A 17,380-nucleotide genomic window follows, 5' to 3' on the forward strand; every position below is an offset into this window, starting at 1 on the left:
AAAACAAAACAAAAACAACTGTACGGCTAGTTTGTGACAACACATTAGCATTTGCTTTCCAGAAGCAGCAACAGCACATATTTCAACTGTCATGAGCAGGACTGCAAGAACGTTCTAGCAAACCTCTTCCACCAGGCAGTAGAGTTTTTGGTAGTTCTGTTTCTTTGCTCTCTCAAAGCACTGTGACACCAGCTTTCCTATGTAGCCATGCAATTGAGATGACCTTTCCTTCCCTCCTACCAGGAAGGAAGCGAAAGCGTTTCCTGAACCGGACACAACCCACAAGCATGACATGTTTGAAAAGTAGTTTTGGATATGCCGAAGTGCATCATCCATTTGAACAAACTGTAATAGAACTTCACGACCTCTAATTCTACTAAATATACAGTGCAAAAATACAATATAGGCCTCATTTTCCATTTATTTCAGGAAAAATAATTATAAGCAGCAAGTTTTGTAACCTTTACAGGTTGAGAAGTATATTTTTGCACTGCATCATACAGCATTCCTAGGTTTAGACACTCCACTTATTATGAATACCACAGCTAATCCTGAATGGATTTGAACTACATTCCAGCAGCCATTTAAATCAGCTTCTGTGTATCTAAATACAAGAAGAATCAACCCTGCTATACTACTGCCACAGAAATTCTGTTCCGTAATTAAATATTTTAAGATGTATTTGAAAACAATTTTGTTTCCATTTCACAAAAATGAGACTAATATTAAAAGAAATCCTTTAACCTTATCAGTTGACATATATTGATTTCATTATAAAATAAATACAAACCAAGTTGTTTACAGAAACATAAACAAAGTCTAGCACTGAGCTGATAGGGTTTGCCTATAAGTTTTAGGGTAGCACTGATACGAACCCAGTTTCACAGAGAGGAAAAGGTACAGCGAGAACCTTAAGGATATCTAATCAAGTTTGTACAGAAGAATCTGAAAGACCAGATATTCTCAGGTAGACAGGACTGTGCTTATTCACAAATTTCTTCAGTGTCCGAAGCCTTTTCTTCTGATCTTTACAGCCTTGGTGTGATACATATTTAAAGTACTTGCAATCTAACAGAAAAAAAAAAAAAAGTGATGTTATACCATGATGTAAGTTATACCATGATACAAGCCAAAACAAAATGTTCTGTTTTTTTAAAAATAACAGTATCTTTACACACAAGCATCTCAAAGTTTTTCAGTAATAAAATGTTATAATCCAAGATAGGCACATTAGAGGCATAGCTGCAGCTTTAAATATAGTCCTCATTTGACCCATAAAACATGCACATGTTCCACAAGACACAGCACACGCCTCTTTTGTTTTACTCTTCAGATATACTAGAAAGTAAGATTTCAAAAGTGTAAAGAAGCATTTATTTCACACATTAACGTATTATCTTGGATAAGTGAAATACAGACTCATATAAGACTTTATTTTACACCAATAAGCACAGATAGGTTCATTAAAGAAAGTCACAGCTGGAATCATCTTATTAGTCATCTAGAGATAAAAGCCCAGGAGACATTTGATAACATTTTACTGAAAACGAAAAAGCTCTCAACATGAGAAATTGTTTTATGAAGTCCAGAAGGTATTAGTTATAGCAAAGCTGACAAAGAACAAAGTGACCATCCAGAAGTCCAAACTTGTCTACAAGCCATGCTCTCTACGCCATTTTCTCATTCTCAGCTCAGTGGCTGCTTCTTGGTTTGATCTTCCACTTGGTTTTGTCAGCATTTCAAAGAATGCTACCAAGGAGGTCATGATCTTCATGACCTTCCTATCAAATTGCTGACAGTTTATACTCAAGGCCTCCCTCCTTCTCTTTCTTGTACTATGATATGCTCATGACCCTTAAGCACTGGCTACTCCCCAGTATTTGCTGGGACACTGCCTAGACTGGCATCCAGCAAGTAAAGTCTCCACAGTCCTCACAACATTCACTCAGGAGCACGTTGTGTATTTCTGAAATTGTGGTTTCAGGGTTATAAACAAGAATACTGAGACTGCTCAACAAGGCCAAATAAAACAGAACTTTAAACCAAGATGAAACAAGTTACGTGAAATATGTCTCACTGACAAATATCAAACCATTTTGGATATTTTTCTCATGTTCAGCTTCAGAGAAGACAATCTTCCCTAGAAGTATGAAATTGTCTTTCTTCAAGGGAGTAGATCAGATGCATCCTATTTCATTAGGACTAGGACTAGACAATATTTCTGGAGTGAAAAGGAAACATTTAATATTACCCTTTCCCAGTAAGATTCCAGCCACCAGAGCTTTTTCATACGCAAGGCTTTCATTTTCCTGCCAATTCCTTTTTGCCAAGTAGCGGCTAAAATGGAAGGCCGGCCACCAGTCCTTTCTGGAGTTCCACTCCTGCTTGATCCAGTCAAGATGCTTCTCAGAGCTTGAAAAAGGCAAAACAAGTTATAGAAGAGTTTAAATTGGGCTGAGATGATGACTGGGGGCGGGAGGGTTGATTTTTATAATCAGCTCACTACAAGTTTCAGAAACTGCTAGCATAGATGCATTGACCTTGCACTGCAAACTGAAACACTGAACTAGGCAGAAACATCCACTGTTTTTTTTTTTTATTATCCCTGGCAATGTTAATGAGGCAGGAGGTAAATTCTAGCAGTCTCTAGATTTTACAGTGACACAGATTATGGTGAAACAAAGCAAGCTTTTGACTTGCGTGCCAGTTTAAAAAAACTTTCTTATTACTATTGACAAATTTGTCAACAAGTTAGTATTTTGATATATATATATATATATATATATATTTTTTTTAAGAGTCTGTATACTCAAAGACTAACTTATCCCAATAACTGTTACACAATAAAGACTTTAAACCAAGCATTTCAGAAATGGAAGTTAACTATAATATGCAAGTGATATTCCAAAAATGAGCAGAATACTCAGTATATTTCAAGATACTCTGAAGCTGTGTCTTCAAACACAAAACTGCAAGTAAAGTTAGAGTATCACACCATTTTTACTAGCAATATACATCAACACTCCTAGCTTTAATGCATCAAGTTCTGGGCATTAGCCTTGTAGGGAAGGAGCCAGGAAAGAGCAAAATGGGTCAAACTAAGTACTGAATTAGTTTTACTGTAAATATACAGGGCTTTTTTTGGGGTTTTTTTTGTTTTCTTTTGTTTTTTGTTTTTTAAAGTTGTATGTTGGGTAAAATAAAGTCTAGTCATTAGAGGCCTTCTGGGCATGGATTGCCTGGAGCCGGCTCCCTCTGGAGTCCATGTCTGTCAGTGTTGACCAGGATACATCAATCCCTGGGCCTGTTGGCTCAGCCTTTGATACTACACTGGCTGCATTCTTCAACAGTTACCACTATCACACAGCAAAGAACACAACACACCAGTCTATACAGTGCCAGCTGTGCCCATGTCATCACCCAGGGATTCTCAAACAAATCCAAGTAATGTATGCACAGGAGACATTCAGAAGACCCAAAAACTCTTTTCCCCCCCAAGAAGAGGAAAAATGGTGACGGGCGGCAAATGCTACCTAAACATCTGAACAACTCCTTCTGCAGAAGCACATAGCCTGGTAAAAAAACCCTTTCAGGCGATGATGATAATTGAAATTCAGGAATCTCTTCAATAATATTTCTTCTTTCCTCCTCATGAAAGCACGCTGCAGCCAAGCACTGCCACAGAACTCAGAGCAGGCCAGCTGACTCTTCCATTCACCAGCATGGAAGACAAACTCGATAAAGGATCACTTTGTCAAGTGTCCACAGGTGGAGACCAGACACACTCAAATTTGTTTTTAGTACGTTTTATCAGAGATTCCATACTTACATTATAATTTGTTTAACTTGTCTTGCCAAACAACTCCATGCTTTTACATTTTCCTTCCACCCAGCATAATCCAAGGCTGCAAAAATAACCTCTAGCCCTAGTCGACGTTTTTTTCTTTTCTCTGAAATTAAATTAGTCTGAATTCATTAGTAAGCAACCACAAGTGAAATCTAGTTCTCCATTCATCCTGCCTTCCCACACATTGCTACTTTCCTTGTTGCTGAGGGTTCTTCCCTTCTACCTACTACCTCATCCAAGAGACTAAGTAAAGGAAGACTTTCTGGGTCTAGAGCACAATTCATATTAGAGACACTCTGTCCCTACTCCCATTCTGCTCAAACATTGCCCATGCAAAAGGTGCACATAGAACTGCTCACCCATCCTGCACTGCCCTTGCTTGCAGCACAGCTGCTGCTTCCAAAGCTCACTAATCAATGCTCCCAAATGGAGCTGCTGTTCAATTTGTTCTGCCCATGGGAACTGAACACCTTGCCTCCGTGACATTTCAAGTCCTGAGATGCTATCGGGTGGGGGGGGGGGGGGGGGGGAGGGGGGCAATTCAATAACACTGAACTAAGGCATAAGAATTAGAGACTCCACAAGGGAACAGCAAGTCTGGCATTCAGACTATGGTACCTCAAAAAAAGTGTTTTTGATATCCTAGATACGTGTTACAACATTTTGCTTTGATCAGCCTTTTAACTTAGAAAAGCATTTTACAGAAGCTTGTAAATGCCTGCAGTAACTGACTTCAAGGTTTCTATGATCTGAAAGTTATGGATTTTTTTTTAAAACAGAACTATTTTAAGGAGCACACAGGGTTATAAAATAATTTCAGAATATCATTAGATATCAGATTAACATTAAGGAAAAGAGCAAAGATATTTAAAGACTTACTTGACTTTTGAAGCATGGTATTAAAATCTATCATTAGTTCATGAGACGGAACAATATCATGCAAAATCTGAAAAAGAACAAAAACCAGAGACATCATTTCTGATATAAAAACTTTCAAAGACTTAGCTTAGTCAGGTAGAAGCACAAACTTCAGATTTATTCATTTTTTTTTAATTAGAAAAATTAAGCAATCAGGTACCTTAGTGTCTTGATATAACAAATATCTAAGGGCCATTTTGCAGCTCTGTGACACTACCCTGTGACATGATAGATGAAATACCTTGATGGGAGTCAAGAAACTGCATAAAAATATAACATCCTCCAGAAGCAGCCCAAATCTATATCCAGTATCTCCTTTTTAGAGGGTGACATCATCTCCTTCCTAGGCCAGTTCTAACTCCCCTGTTTACCGCTCTGTGCATTGGGTAATAGTTTCAGGATCTCTCAGACCAGTTCTTTGATTTGTCACTATCTTGTAAAAGATTAGCTTATAAAACCACTGCTGAACAACTCTGGGAAATCAGAATTTTATTTCCACAGGCTACAGTTTAAAAGTGTCAACTTTATGAAGCTGTGTTAAAGCTTCCACCCTAGTGAAAGTATTTTAGTGCCATCAAGTGGCAAAAGAGATAATAAAACACTGTTGGCAAGGAATTACCAAGATCAGTGAGCAAGGGCAAGGAAAGTGGGAATTCAAAAGCAACTATACAAAAGCTTAATACAGCAAAGTCTTGTCTGTCAACAGTCAGCAGAAACAAAGTTGTATTGTAGCTTAAATGCATGGCTCATTGAAAACAAGCAGAGAAACTAATTGCTAGACAATTGTGAAGAAAGCAAGCACCCTGTCATTTCTTTAATACAATAAAGTTCAAACTGTAACAGAAATCAACACATCATGTTCAATACTGCTGGTACAGACTTCTGGACCATACAAACATCCTCTCTGAGCTTAGAGTTATTGACTTAAAGAAGCTGTGGTGTGTTAAGTTACACAGGCAGAACAGAGGCTTGAATTTAAGCTAACAGAGGAAAGGAAGATAGTAAAGGATGCTGCTTGCTCTGCTCATCAGCATCCCTCCATCTGACTTTCCTCCAGTTGTCTACTTCCCACAGAGAATGTAACAGGGCAAATAAAGTAACAGGAGCACAGCTGAACAGTCAGACCACCATGCAACATGAACTATATCTACTATATAATATATACCTTGAGCACAGAGATCAACGACTTCTTTGGTTCACCATGTCTCTTTAGGAACTGATAAAAGTAAACATGAGCATTGGGATTAGCAGGAAACTTTGAGTTGTAGGCATATTCACTTAATACTTGGCGGGCTTCATCATGGTCCCCGTAGAACTCCAACAACTAAGAAAAGATAAGTCTATCATTCGTTTGCCACATATGGGCAATCAAACTCTTACAGCTAATTTTGGGTTGCCACAGAACTGTCCAGCAGCAGAGTCTGTATATAACAATACAGCATATCAGAACAGAATAGGATCAGTCTATTTTAATCTTACTGGTCCCTAACGCTACTGCTCTTATCACATGCAGACAAAAATTCACATACAGAAGCAGCCATAGGAGAACATTCCTTTAACACTTATCTGTTTAAGAATTACCATCACTTCTTCACAGGAAAAAGACACTGCAGCAGTCTGCCATGTCTTTTAAGAGAAAACACAATGAGAGAACTTGGCAGTTATCAGTACCTGGTAAAATTCCATAAGATGTGGTAAGAGAAGTCAGAGCTTATCAATAATTACAAATATTAAGTAATTGTGATGGTGTGCTCCTTTCCCCCCCACTGATGTGCTCTCTCCCCCTCAACCTGACCTCCCTGTAAGCAGCACCTATGTAGGGGCTAGTTGAGCATGCGCCTACTAAGGCCCGTCTAGCATGCAAATACGACTGAGTCAATCATCTCCCCCCCCCCCCCGATAAACAGGGGGCAGCCCAGAGCCCACTGAGCTCTCCTGCACGGCAGCGGGCTGCACTGCAGAACCTCCTCTCAAGCAGGGACGCCTCTCAAGGTTACTCCTCGAGGTTGAGAGATTCCTTACCCGCGACAGATCCTCGGTAAGTGATTAATAGCATGCTGAACTTTTGCAAACTTCACGAAACTTTGCTGAGTTATATCTCTGACTAATTGCGCACATAATCCTTTAGACATAAACCATCGACCAAATCTGAGACTAGGACTGGCCCAGCTGCACTTAGGCTCCTCTCTGAAGGAGTTTAGAAAGCAAGGGGGTCCAGTCTGAACCTCATGACTCAACGGGAGGGTCTCTATTGCACATGCATCTGACCCTGTCCTTCATGCAGTAAATAACTGAGTGAACTTTGCCAATCGAACCTCGTTAAATCGTTCTTATTTATGATTGGACTTTGTTAAGTCGCTGTCTTACTGCAACAAATGTAGTGCTCTGCTTCCCTCTTACGAAGGAAGTGCATCACTCCTTTCGCAACAGTAATTTCAAAGTGATTTTAAGATTAATTTTATTTCCTGATCAGAATTTCTAAGTGGATATTTAAAAGAAAGTGAGGGATTGCATGTTTGGTGTCTTTAAGGTTTAGTATAATCAGAAAAAAACCAATTCCTTTCTCGTTGTCCTGCCAAAGAATTTGTGTTCAGAAATTTAAAAAAGCAGCTGTGCTCAAATTTCTCTACCAGCACTACTATAAAAACAAAATCTGCAAGTTGGTTGTCTTTTTATTGGCAAGGCATGGATGAAACCCTGTTTGTATTCTATACAGGCTCTGCTGTTGCTCTAAATCAAAGCCAATGAGATGCATGTACTAGATACGTTGCTTTTAAAAATATTTCACTGTCACCCACATATACACAATAAAACTGTAGACATATCTTACTCTGACAGTGAAAAATCAGACAGGGAAACACAAAACTGAGATCTGTAAAACATGCTCTTACATCTACATAGCATTTCACAAAGACATCCCAGACTCCAGGTATTTGAATAATCTCCTTTAAGTTCACTGCTGCCTTCCGGAAGGAACTGTGCATTTCCTGTTCAACAGACAAGTCTTCAAATCCTTCCTTATCTACCAAAATATGACAGAATGACACAAAGTTAGCTTTGTTAATCAAGAGGTATCTTGAAGAAGTGGTACACCTGAGATGATCACATTTTGCTAAGCAAGGACTCGACTGACAGAACTTTTAAGAAAGCAAACAAAAAAAGAAAAAATCCTCAGAGCAAACCCTCAGTATCAGAACAACAAGAAATTTCCACTGTTCTGCATTCACGTTTATATTCACCAAACTTTGACTCATCAGACATGAGATGCACTGTTCCAAGAAAAGACACTACCAATACAAGGTCTACAAATCAAATTCAATACTGAATTTTCGATAGAAACAAGCAGAGATCCAATGCAACTAATAACACAGAGCCAGCAGGTATCCGCAGGGCTAGAGGTCACGCACAAGCAGCAACCCATACATGCTATCTTTAAACAGAAAACCCAAACACACATGAGGTTTTTTTGTTAGCGCTCAAAATTCCAGTGGCAGTCACAAACCCTTATGCACCTACAAAGAAGCCACTGCTATAGACAGATACATTCCTTTGGCCATTGTTTTAGGTGATACTGCAAGAACTGTGATGGTGGGAGGGAATGTTACTTTGTTTCAGAACAGCATTTCAAGACTCTTTAAAAAGCGCCAAGAAATTTGCTGGTCAGTATGTCTTCCCAGCACCACCATCACCGGTGATACAGAATTACGTACCGTTTGTACTCTGAACTTTTGAGGTCCCTTTGGTGCCTTGTTATGCAGATAAAGGTAGAAGAGCAGCCCACATGAAGAAAAATGTTAATTCAAACCATGGTGCCCGCAAGAATAAGCAAGTTGAAATGTACAGCTCAGTACAAAAAGCAGTACTAGGACTTACCATACTCTAGCAGGACATTCTTCTGTTTAGACCAGCTATAGTAGTCCAAGAGTCCTCTGTAAGCCTGAATCAGTTTTAGTTCTTTATCCTGAGCAGTTGTTTGCTCTCCAAACCTCCAGCTTTCTGCCAGGGACAAGTTTTGGTAAGCTTCATCTGTTTGTCCATTACAAAGGAGATGAAAGGCATGCTCCAAACACACCTACAATTCAAACAGTCCATACCACAGCATGTCACATCATAAATGGAGGGAATCTTAGCAATGCAGCAAAGTTCTATACAGAAGCACAGGGAGAGAAAAGAACCTCACTATTGAAATCCATATAAGTATTCCAAACACACTGTTAGTAAAACAATTTAATTAGAATTGCATTTTACATGTATTCTCTTATCCAAAGAGTATCTTTACAGGGAATTTTGGAGAAAAATGCAGGAATGCGAGAATACAAATGCCCCTGGGAGGGGTGAGGGAAGGGGTGTGCCTAGAACCTAAGCAATTTATCTATCTGAAGATGCTGGAAAAACATGAATGAAAAGGATCTCTGGGATACTAAGATGTGTCCCAGGGAAGTGAGAAGGCTAAAGCTTCTGATAATTTGCGGGGCAGAAAATCACCAACCCAGGTGGTCTATATCCAGTGGTACTTATCAAAAGCAGTTGTCACAAAGCTTGCTTGTCATTAGTCAATGCTGTATCTATTTTAGAAGATTCAGAAATGACCTGAGGAAATCTTGTCAGGTTCACATTTGCTGAGTTTTTCATTTGGTTACCCAACTGCAGCACACCCGAAAGAGGGATGTCTTATTACCCTGTCATGTTGATCAGGGAATGGATAGAAGTCTGAGCCTTAAGTTGAAGACCTTTGCCAGAAGTTCTTCACAAGCGATTACTAGAACTAGTATGACAAGAGAGGCAGAAACATTGTCACAGATGAGAAACAGTCAGAAAGACCAAAATAATGTATGTTTGAATGGGCCATCATGGACAAAGAAAAACAGCTGGGTGACAAAAGGGTCCACTGTATAAGGCCTACTGTTTTATATAGAGATTAACTACTTGAAAAGTGAGTAGATAATGACAGCAAAAATTTAAGTTAAACTATATAGTTTAGTCAGGAGCAGAGTGGCCAAATGAAGTACCACAAAGAAAACTTTGCAGATGTTAACATGAAATTAGATGTTGCTGATAAACTGATTTTCACACGTGCCCCAGCTTTATAGAGGTTTCAAAGTAAATGATCAATTAAGAGATCTAGAGACTACTAAGGACTGACAATATGCAACTGTGATCAAATACATAGACCAGTGAGATACTGGTAGGTATAAAATAACATTAAAAAAACATCATGGAATTGGTAACACAGATTTACAATCCTTGACTATTGTCAGTAATACACCCTAAAAGATATAGAACTTTCAGAAACAGTAATACTCAAGTAAATGTTTAGATAAACATGTGTGGCAAGTCATCAAGGCTGCATTAAGTACACTCTTACCTTCAAATACCTTTTTACTCCCAAAGTTTTCATCTGTTCTATGAAAGAGTTGAAGTCTTTCATGCTGCTATACGAATGATGGCACAGAATTTCTGTTCCTATTCTCCAAATCATCTATCAATGAGGGGGAAAAAGATCCAAAAATAACCTTTTTATAAAAACGGAAACAGTCACCATACATGTAATCTTAGCAAGCTTGTAGCTACTGTAACATATGAATAAAATACGCATTTGAACTGCAAATTAAAAATAGAATTCTAAGTGTTGTCTAATGACATAGCTACTTACATGATTATCTAGTACATTTTTATAATCATTCAGTGGGTACTTCACAATTGCTCATGAAAAGTCCAGCACTTCAGCAAAGCATATGGAAACTGCATGTCAGAAGGTTCCCCCTCCTGTTACCGAAAAGCTTGTTTTTCTTTGATATGTTCCTGCTGAAGTGCAGGGTATACATAATTCATTTATTTAACAACTCAGCTTGATCCCTTTCCTCCTGCTTCTATCTCAGTACCTGTTTGGAGTTTTGTAGGTACTAGAAAAGCTAGTAAAGACCTAAATAAGCCACTAACTTTCAAACAGATTCTGACTGATGACATGCCAGAGGCAAATACATTTACTGCTTCTCCATTTTAGAAGACTACATTAAGACGACTTTTGTTAGATATGCCACTGACGGAATTCACTTGTACAAAGCCCAGTTTTCATCTGTTGTGGCACTGGCTTATGTAAAAAAGCCTGCAAGTCAAGAGAACTTTTCCAGAGCACTAAACACTGTTGGGGAGGACATCAGAGAGTACAATAATTTATCAGCACTCTTGAAAGACAGATCTCAGCAGAATTCAATGCCCAGCAAGACTGGTCAACCCCGTAGCACAGAGGCATGCTTGTGCAGATGCCAGCCTGACATACTTTTAATGAGTAATCGGGCAACATACCGCCTTGAGCATTACCAATAACAAAGCCTGGTGTACTTTCTGCAGCCTGTCATCCAAGACCTTCCACTTCTCTATCAGTACTTGAATAGCTGCTTATACTGACACTCTTCCCCCTTTGTAACACCATGCTCAAATCCATACGTTCTCTGTTATACAATGACTTTATTAAAAAAACAAACAAACAAACAAAAAAACAAAAAGGAACTTACTTAGCTTATGAAAGTTTCCTGACTTTTCAGGTCTTATCTTTGACACTTTTTCCTAAATCAAGCCTATGGAATTTATTTAACTAAGACAACTGTTAGCCCTGAAGTACTATAGATGCTTCTTGCAATTATTTTTTTCAACTGCAAAAGAACTCCGACAAAGAACGTTGACTTACTTACCTCTGAAGGACCCATGTATTCTGTAGAAAAGTCTTTCTCCAATGACTCAATATAGAAGGTCAGAAACTCTGCAGCCCTCTTCCACTGCTTTTGTAGCATGGCATCCTGAATGTAAGTTAAACATGCTTCCTTGCTCTTCCTGAAGTTTAATTTGTGTTCATGGGAAGTTGCTAAAAACAAACAAAAAAAACAGTATTCATTCAAATAATAATATGCCTACCCTTTTAGTGTGTCTCTCTGTTTATCAAAGAAAAAATGATTTCTCAGACACTACAGAAACCGATCTTCACTTACATACCTTTGAAGGTAAACACACCTACTTTCTGAAAAACCTGACAGGAGAACAACAGATTATGACAAAAGCTGTAAATACAATATAAAATAGCATTTTCACAAGCAACACAGATGAAGACACTTCTGAAATAGCCAAGAACTAGCTGTTGCACACTACTTCCCTAGAGGTATTAGAAAATCATGGTGCTTCGGTAACTTAGTAGTGTTTTCCGATATATTGGGGGGGGGGGGGGGAGGACATGTCTCTCTTCCTTTATTAATCCTGAACTGACCTTGTGACCCCACTGTGCTGAAGTGTCACATACACATATACAAATGGGCCATTCCAGTAATAAAGGCTAAACAATTCCCATTAAAAACAAAAAGCAAAACACAAAGACACACATAGCAAATTATTCTCTTGTGAGTACTAAATGGGAAGGAGGCCACTTACTCCTTTTACATAAAGGGTGCAAGACACTGGTTTGCCCTTGTTATAGCACAAAATTGAATCTGTTTCCACATCTTTTTAAAGTCCATGGCTATGTAATATTTGCATGCCATGATCTAACATGCCCCTGCAACAATTTTCAAGCCACAAAAACCTACTGCAAAGAAGATGCAGAGCTGGCCAAAGCAGCTCCTACATGGATGCTGTAGGCAAAGCAATGACTCAAACATAGGCCGGCAGCACTTTTATTACAGTGCATTGTACAAAATCACCTCTAACCAACCTACCCAAGATCATATCCACCATTCTAAAAGAAGCTTCTTAGAGTAGAGCAATAGTGTCTTCACACCTGGGCTAACATTTAAGTTATTTTTAATTTCACAGGTTCCAACTACTTAGAATAGAAAAACACAATGAACATTGAAAGATTAACTATATCAAGGACTATGGTTACTGTAGGTAAGTCCTATCATATAAGCTGCTGAGAAGACACCTGATATAGATAGATTTGATGTAAAGGCTCTGCTAAGTGTTTCACTACAAAAATAATTTGAAACAAGAACTTTGCTAGAGGTTTTCCAGTTACTTACATCCACTATACTTTTGTATAGTCATTTCAACTACCCTTATTTACTAATAGTGAAAATGCAGAATAAGCCACATGCAGCTTATTACCCACAGAAACGGAGAAACAACACAGGGATGCTAACATTAAAGACATCAGTCTCTGCGGCACCAAGCATCCTCCAGGCCCCTGAAGCCACGAGGCTGCACGGGCTGCCCACATGGAGGGGAGAGGGGCAAGACTGCCACAGGACAGCCACCCGTCATTCCTGCTTAACTGCGACCTCCCAGCACGGGGCAGAAATGACACCTTGGAGCACCTCAAAGGCCGCTAGACAGGCCGGCCAAGCGCAGACCACGGAAAAGGGGGGGCCGCCAGAGACCCTCCTCGCTCTCTTCACGGGGGAGCGACGCAGGGTGCACGGCGAAGGGAGGCAGCCGGACCCCGGGGGCGGCGGGACACCCGCACCGGGCGGCGCTCCCCCCTCAGGCCGCAGGGGCGGGCGGCGGAGCGCGAGGCGCTGCGGCGGGGGCTGCAGGGACCCGCTCCCCCCTTACCCGGCCGGTAGAGGTGCGGCGGCAGCAGGGGCAGGTGCAGGGCCGGCAGCAGGACGCTGCCCGCCTGCGCGGCAGGGCACGGCGCCGCCCGCTCCATGAGGCTGTCCATGGCCTGCAGGAAGGGGCCGATACGCCGGGTGGCCGTTACGGCGGCCGCTAACGGCGCCGCTGCGCGAGCCGCCCTCACGTGACCCTCCACGCGACTACAAGGGGGCACCGCCTGACGGCAGCGGCCATCTTTGACCCTGGCGGTCGACTTCTGGGCGGCCTCGCTACGGGGCGACCTGACTACAGTTTCTAGTCTGTCTAATCCAAGCTGAGCCGCTAAGCTATCCTGTGAGAAAGGCGAAGCCGCTCCATCCTGGCGAGCTAAGCCGGAGCTCAGTTTAAAGATGACGACCTTTTCCCGCCCCCAAATAGCCTCTGGCTCCTAGAGCCTGGGCCAGCTGTTGCCCAAGTTTCACAGGGCGCATGCGCCCTGTGGACACTGGGCAGCTTCACCGCCATGATGAAACGGGGAAAACTGCCTCTTGCGCCTGCGCGCTGAAGAACTTGGGCAACCACGTCGCCATGATGAAAGGGGGTGGGGATCGCCGCCTGCACCTGCGCAGTGAAGCGGGGGCCAAGTGGAGGCGCGGGAGGAGGGGGTTGTGCCGAGTGGGGTTACTCGTCTGCTCTCCTCGTGGTGGGCAGGTGCCCTGGTCCTTTGTACTTGCCTTGGGATCGACCCTAGAAAGGTGCCGCTCACCCTCAGTGCCGAGCGCCCCTTGCGGGTCAGGGTGCGGCGGTGGCTGCTTCCAGCTGAAATAAATCCCAAAGTGTGTGTGTGGGGGGGGGGGGGGGGGGCTGTGCGTTTACCTGCAGCAGCCGGCTAGAGCAGGGCTGGGGGCTGTGGGCCGTAAGGGTTTTGTATGGCCTGAAGGTGCTGCTCTCACCGCTGTGCTCCTGCGGTGAGCAGCACAGGGACTGAGAGCTGTCGCTGATCACAGGCTCTGCCAAGGAAGTGCAGCACACTAGCTGCCCGGAGGAAGCCTTCTAGGTCCAGGCAGCACGTGTTCGTGAGATGTGCTGGCTTTTATCTGCGTGTGGAGGTGGGGAAATGAGAAACGGCAGGGTGAGGAAATAGAAGGAGAACGGGAGACTTACTGGGTGTGTGCGCAAGAGCTGGCAGAGAACTGTTTAACACATAGCACCATCAGAGTGTTGTTACACCTGCGACTAGTAACTCTGAAAGTGATCATTAACTGGATCCGGTTGTCACCTTCTTCCTTTAGGTGTACTGGTACTTTTCCGTGGGTCTGTAATCTAGAGCACCATTTTTCTACGGAAGAAAAGGACCCCAAATCAGTCTTGTGCATTGTAGAGTAATAGTGATGCCTGTGTTCCTAAAGGATACCCCGATTCTAGAAGTCTGTCTACACAGAGCATGGTTTGTATAAATTTATGCTGGAACTTGCTTCATTGAATCACTTTCAGCAACTGACTTAACCTTCAAGTGTTTTGGTATGTTTAAAGTCCTGCTTTCTGAATAAGAATGTACATTTTTTTCAGAACAATTCTGCCAGGTGAAGGTGAGTAAGTGAAAATACTGGCTCAGATGAAAGGTTCATCTATTCCAGTGTCCTGTCTTCAACTATGATCCAGAACAGGTGTCAAGGGAAAAGTTTAAGGCAGGGCAGTTTTTTTGTAGTGTCTACACATTTAACCTCAGTATCATACCCTACTATGACATTCAATAAATCTATGTGGGGATAACAGAAGTCTCACCTTACTGGTTTTCTTTGCTCTTTTTTTTCTGATATTGGCCTCTCACAGTCCCTGGTGTTATCACAAGAGTGTAGTCTTAATCTCGCGCTCTTCCAATTTAGGCCCAGAATTTCAGTTCGTAAGTATTCGGTATTACTTGTAGATACAATTAACTTATTCAACTAATTAGACTATAAACCTTTTTTATTACATATTTTCTTTGTCTACCCTTTATATAATCAGCACCTTGTATGAGTGTCTCATTGATTTTTGGTATTCCTAAAGTGCGGTGTCGCATCCTACATTTCTGATGTTCTGTTACATCAATACCCTAGTTTCAGTATTCGGCTTCCCCCGCTTTATTTCTGAAAGTTCTCGCATTTGCTTAGAGGCAGATATATGTTTCTCTTGGTTTTTCTATTTTTCTGTGTCTTTGCTGATTCCTGTGTGAACTTTGCCAATTGGTCTTACTCATGGGTATTAGTTTTTCATTTGGTAGATGCTTTAGTGCAGGAGAGATGGGGAAACTATAACTGTGAACATGTACAGATATCAAGATTCCATGTGCATAATGGGACTACTCTCATACTTGAAATTGAATACACGTTTGCAAGATTAGGGTTGAAGACTGAAGGAAATCTTGCCTAAAACATCTAAACAAGTGAAATATTCCTCTTCTGTGTCACACGTTAGGGAAAGCTGCATACATATCATTACTACGAAATACTTGAAATTGTAGGGAGTTTTGGATGGTTGCAGTGGTAAACCCATGTATGTATATTGACAGCAAGCTATTCATTATTGTACAATAATGGCAATGACTCATGCAAAAAAAAAAGTGATCTTGTTTCTCTTCACATTTCACTTTCCTGCACTTGTTTTTTATGATCATAGACACCATTACTTTTTATCTTGGTCTTTTAATAAAGATAAGCTTGATAACCTGGTGCTAGCAGGGAATTATCCAACAGCTATATCTTCACAGCAAGTGGATCTAAAGATCAGAATGGGAATTAAACCACAAGAAATGTTAATGTTAAGGAAAAAATTACTTGTCTTTCATTCTTAGTCTCATAAATTGTATGACTTGAATATACTAGTTTCCATATACAGCAGTGTGTTAAAATTTTCTAATTTTGCCATGTTTGTATTTCATAGTTTTTCAGTAAAATCTGTTGTTATGTTTATGTTTGGAGTTAACTCTTATGGGGTATATTTCAAGAGAATTGCATCTAACAGCTCAGGCTGGTTGCAAGCTGTGATGAAATCCACATTTAAATTTTATGAGTTAGACTCTCCTAGAGCTTTTCCTCAGACAGTATCATTAATAGCAAGTAGGTATCACCTCATTTTATAGGATGTGAAACTGAGAAACGTCAACAAAACTCCAGGGAAGCAATCAGCAAATACTGCGTTCTACAGCCACGATACCGTGCTAGGCCTAGGGAATACGTGTGGGCACCTTCCTGGAGGAAATAATACTGGATGAACCGTTGCATTCCTGTAGCACATAGGTGTTTCTTTAATCTCGGGAAAGATGGGGCTATAAGGAGTGGTGAGATGTTTAAGGTAAGTTTGACTGTGAGACACTGAAGCCTCTCCTTGCAGGACTAAATTAGGAAGGTACCTATTTCTGCCCTGATGCCTTTTCATAATGTGATAAAATATTAAACTGCTCTAGACTGGAGGGAGGGGAGTAAAAATAAAATACCTGATTTTCAGAGATCATGTAATATTACCTATGCTTGGCTCTCAAGCTGTAGGGCTCATGGGGCTGTAGAAGTGAGAGTATGTAAAACAAAATCAATAACCGTGAGGATATGATAAGAACAGGAGCAGTACCGCTAACGCAATCAGCAGCGGTGACTGCTAACTGCTGGTGATAAGGGCCGGCAGTAAGTGGAAGAGGAGGATCAGCTTCTGTTGTAGTTGCAGAATAAACCCCAAAGAGCTGATGCTAAGAGCGCTTGCAAATGCGTCGCTTAAAAGGGCGCTTTTGATATGCACGGAGAGGCAGAGCCCTTGACCGCCAGTCCTGCCGCATTCCTGCTCGTTTCTGGAGCACCTTCAGAGCTTGCCCTCTGGCTGCCGAGGGGAAAATCTGCCGTTTGATAAGCCAGCAGCAGCACTCCGTTACCTGCCCCCTACCCCTCCTGGGCTATGTCTTGCGCCCTTCGTACAAGGAATTTTCCATTCGCTGAAGGATTAACACGCGCCGCAAAAGGCGGCGGGGAAGACAGTCACTCCATTTTTCTCTCGAGCAGGACCGCGGCAACCGCTGTTCCTCTCCCGCTGGGGCTGCCTGCGCTAACGCGGCTGTCGGGGACGTAG

The 17,380-nt window shown here is 41.5% G+C and overlaps 1 protein-coding gene across 4 annotated transcripts; it reads right to left on the bottom strand.

Annotated features, from left to right (window-relative positions):
- Window positions 1-725: 725 nt before the first annotated feature.
- TAF1A (TATA-box binding protein associated factor, RNA polymerase I subunit A) lies at window positions 726-13,460 on the bottom strand. 4 transcript variants are annotated; one of them, XM_067292891.1, is made up of 11 exons: window positions 13,304-13,460; window positions 11,458-11,627; window positions 10,131-10,244; window positions 8,639-8,837; window positions 8,476-8,511; window positions 7,657-7,787; window positions 5,931-5,981; window positions 4,727-4,793; window positions 3,830-3,950; window positions 2,252-2,412; window positions 726-1,068 (listed from the first exon to the last, which is right to left on the bottom strand). In XM_067292891.1, the coding sequence occupies exons 1-11, from the start codon at window positions 13,410-13,412 to the stop codon at window positions 926-928; spliced, it is 1,302 nt and encodes a 433-aa protein (XP_067148992.1). In that variant the 5' UTR covers window positions 13,413-13,460; the 3' UTR covers window positions 726-925. The 4 variants fall into 4 exon arrangements, with proteins under 4 accessions (XP_067148992.1, XP_067148990.1, XP_067148991.1 ...); XM_067292889.1 differs by having other exon boundaries at window positions 5,931-6,089; XM_067292890.1 differs by lacking the exon at window positions 8,476-8,511 and having other exon boundaries at window positions 5,931-6,089.
- Between the last annotated feature and the right edge of the window lie 3,920 nt (window positions 13,461-17,380).

The sequence above is a fragment of the Apteryx mantelli genome, chromosome 3, assembly GCF_036417845.1.
Source record: "Apteryx mantelli isolate bAptMan1 chromosome 3, bAptMan1.hap1, whole genome shotgun sequence".
Taxonomy (NCBI): domain Eukaryota; kingdom Metazoa; phylum Chordata; class Aves; order Apterygiformes; family Apterygidae; genus Apteryx; species Apteryx mantelli.